Genomic DNA, 3,956 nt, shown 5'->3' on the forward strand with positions numbered 1-3,956 from the left:
TATTATAATAAAAAAATTAAATAAATTACATAAAAAATCAGAACTTTTAAATAGTTGATTTGATATTAACATTGATATTTTTTTTTCAATTTTTTTTTTATATTTTCAAATTTATATTTTATTCAAAATTAAAATCATTATTTCTTTTCTTGAAAACACATAAAATCGTATTATAACATCGACAAAGACAAACAATAAAATAAAACATTAAAATCGAGATGTATCTCTTCTATTACGCGAGTACCCTTCTGGTCTTAATAAATATAAGAAATATTTTAATAATATAATTGATGTAATTTCCAAAATTGATAAACTATGAGTTAAATACATCATCCCTTTCGTTGATTTTGAATTCGAATTCTACATCTTAGAGAAACCTCTGAAACTCCGTTGCTTATGCTCTAATGAAGTATATGCCAGCAGCTCTGGATCGCGTTGCAGAATCTCCATCTCTTTTTCATCCAAATTCACCCATGCTTCAATTCCTTCACCACATCTTGTGTCCATTAGATTCACGATATTCGCGAACACCGAGCTTCCATGGCCTATAAAACCAGGCACCCAACTCGGTTTTCCCCAACCAAAATCGATTTCGTAGTAACCCATCCTGCACCAGCTCGAAATCAGGTAGTTGTCCATGGTCCCTTTCGACCCAATTTCACCCCTATCTTTGATCGACTCCTCTATGGCAACATACCCTTTATCACCTTGCACTTTGTTCACGAACTCGATGCCGAGCTTTGCAATACATTCGTGAACCTTTTTCACCAAATCATGCAATGTGGTGCAGTGGTTAGCTCGCCACTCTGAAGATGTGAGCCAAATCACGTTACCGACCAAGTCTTTCGACACGGCTGATGGGAGTTTTCTACGGAGGTTCACCGCGTGGGTTAACCGAGATGGCTTCTTGAAACCATGTGCTTTCTTGGATGCCTCCATTGCACACTTCCATAACAAAGCAGATACCACCTCGACACGTGTAGGGTTCTGCACTCCATTTCTGGTTGCTTCGGCTTTTAGTGCGGATATGGCACCAGCGTCGAACACGAAGTTTCTTGTGGCACACTTCCCTTCCTTGAACCACGACTCCCACATAGCCGTTAATGGTTCTCGAAGCCACAAGGCTGTTGCGGAGAAGAGAGAGTGTGCGGTTAAGTTTGGATGGACGACTTCTTTCCCTCCAAAGGCCATGTTACTCCATCCTTTTAGAAACGTGTAGACTGTTGCCCCATCAACGATCTTGTGTGAAATGCATAACCCGATAGCGATTGCACCACATTTGAAGATGTTCACTTGAATGTTTGTGATGCGAGCATCTTCACCGGCGGGCTCGAACCCAGATGGAAAGGGCAGCAAGCTGTTCATCCAGGTGTAGTCAGGAAGGCTCAGAAACTCGTCGAGACGACCGTGGGCCAAAGCTAAAGCATAATAAGCACCGACGTCGTTGCAATCGATTGAGCAATGGTCCTTGATTCTTCCTGCAAGTGGGTAAAAGTGAGTTAGGGTTTTCGATAGAGAATCCTTTAGAGCTGATGCCTTTGCTTGGGCTTGAAGAATGGTGTCGGCGTTGTGATTAGGGTAGAATAAGACGAGGGTTGCGTAACTGGGATGGATAACGATCTGATCTATAAGGCAAAGCTCGAATGTTTGTAAGTGGGGTGGTGTTGGGGAAGATGGTTTGATGTTCTCTTTGGAAATGACTTGAATTTCCATGGCCATCAAACACTGGTATAAATCTAGAAGAGATGGTTGTTGCAAATGATATGTCACTGTGAAGGTCCTTTTATAACGAGAATGTGATAGATATGCATTTAATACCTTTTTTCAATATATAAAATATACTGAGAGAGACGAAGGTGAATTATTATGCAACCTTTTATATTTGTATAATCAATACAATTCAATATCAATCGTTTATTTAATTTGATAAATATGTGATCTCATAAAAATGGTAATTGTTTTATAATATAAAGAATTGATCATAATTAATGAACCCTAGTTATCTTCCATAAATATTCAAATCATGATAAATGAACTCTCATTATTTCAATAAATATCTCAATTGATTGAGTTGTATTGGTTATACAAATGGGCATGGTTGCATTTGAAATATGCCATATATATATATATATAGTAAGTTTCAAATGTAACTCATCACATTTGTACAACCAATGCAACCCAATCAATTTAGATATTTATGGACATGATGAGAGTTCATTTATTATGATTTGAATATTTATGAAAAATGACTAGAGTTCATTAATTATAATCAATACTTTATATTAGAAAACAATCAATTTTTTTTATGAAATCACATATTCATCAAATTAAATGGACGATTGATATTGAGTTGTATTGGTTGTACAAATGTAAATGGTTGTATAATAACTCACTTTTCTCTCTCTCTCTCTCTATCTCTCTCTCTCTCTCTCTCTCTTTGTGTGTATATATATATATATATATAAGGGTCCATTCAAGGGAGAACTGACTAGTTTGTGGTAACTGTGAGATCCAATTTCAACCACAAATCAATTAATAAATTAGAAAATTTATAATTTTGGTAAATTTTAATTAAAATTTTATTGCAGACATTTTAGTTATTTTCTCTGTTTTCTCCGTCCCCGTCTTCCGGCCACCGTCCTCCGGTGATACCACAATGTGATACTCAAGCACATATAAGATGTATTGTGATACCACTGTGTTACATATCCGATCGACCGCACAGACGACCACAATGTGATACCCAATCACATATAAGATGCATTGTGATATCACTGCGGTATCACCGAAAGACGGTGGCCGGAGGCCAGATCGGACAGGAGACGGAGAGAGAAGAGAGGAGGAAAAATACCTAAAATGTCCTTGCATTAAAATTTTAATTAAAAATTATCTAAATTTTAAATTTCCTAATTTATCTATTGATTTGTGATTGAGATTGTACCTCACGGTTACCACAAACTAATTAGTTCTCATTTGATTAAACCCCTATATATATATATATATATAGAGAGAGAGAGAGAGAGAGAGAGAGAGAAAGAGAGAGTTTGTTTCAAATACAACCCGTCGCATTTGTACAACCAATGCAACCCAATAAATTGAGATATTTATGGAAATGATTAGAGTTCATTTATTATGATTTAAATATTTATGGAATATGAATACGGTTCATTAATTATGATCAATACTTTATATTAGGAAATAATCATAACCTCTATAAAATCACATATTAATCGAATGAAATGGACGGTTGAGATTGAGTTGTATTGGTTGCACAAATGACAAAGGTTGTATAATAACCAACCTCTATATATATATATGTTTTGATTATTTCCTAATATAAAGTATTAATCATAATTAATGAACCGTATTCATATTCCATAAATATTTAAATCATAATAAATGAACTCTAATCATTTCCATAAATATTTTAATTTATTGGGTTGCATTGGTTGTACAAATGCGGTAGGTTGTATTTGAAATAAACCACATATATATATATATATATATATATATATATATATATATAGTATTTGTTTCAAACACAACCCGTCACATTTGTACAATCAATGCAACTCAATAAATTAAGATATTTATGGAAATTATGAGAGTTCATTTATTATGGTTTGAATATTTATGAAAGATGAATATGGTTCATTAATTATGATCAATACTTTATATTAGGAAACAATCAAAACTTCTATGAAATCACATATTAATCAAATGAAATGGACGGTTGAGATTGCGTTGTATTGGTTGCACAAATGTCAAAGGTTGTATAATAACCAACCCCTCTCTCTGTCTATATATATATATATATATATATGGTAAATAGAAGGCCAAAAACTCAAATTTCACTATATTTTTGATCTATTTAAGTATCAAATATATCATATTACTCTTCAAATGTTGTTTTATAATTTTATTATAAAAAATAAATCATAATTTATATTAGATGT

At 33.6% G+C, this 3,956-nt stretch overlaps 1 protein-coding gene across 1 annotated transcript; it reads right to left on the reverse strand.

Annotated features, from left to right (window-relative positions):
* Positions 1 to 360: 360 nt before the first annotated feature.
* On the reverse strand, positions 361 to 1,719 carry LOC112506981 (salutaridinol 7-O-acetyltransferase-like). The gene has a single exon (XM_025111353.1). The coding sequence runs from the start codon at positions 1,717 to 1,719 to the stop codon at positions 361 to 363; it is 1,359 nt and encodes a 452-aa protein (XP_024967121.1).
* Between the last annotated feature and the right edge of the window lie 2,237 nt (positions 1,720 to 3,956).

The sequence above is a fragment of the Cynara cardunculus genome (genome assembly GCF_001531365.2).
Source record: "Cynara cardunculus var. scolymus isolate 2C chromosome LG 1, CcrdV1, whole genome shotgun sequence".
Taxonomy (NCBI): Eukaryota; Viridiplantae; Streptophyta; class Magnoliopsida; order Asterales; family Asteraceae; genus Cynara; species Cynara cardunculus.

Coding starts and splice junctions, on each gene's coding strand:
- LOC112506981 (XM_025111353.1), bottom strand. CDS start 1,719: ATGGCCATGGAAATTCAAGTCATTTCCAAAGAGAACATCAAACCATCT.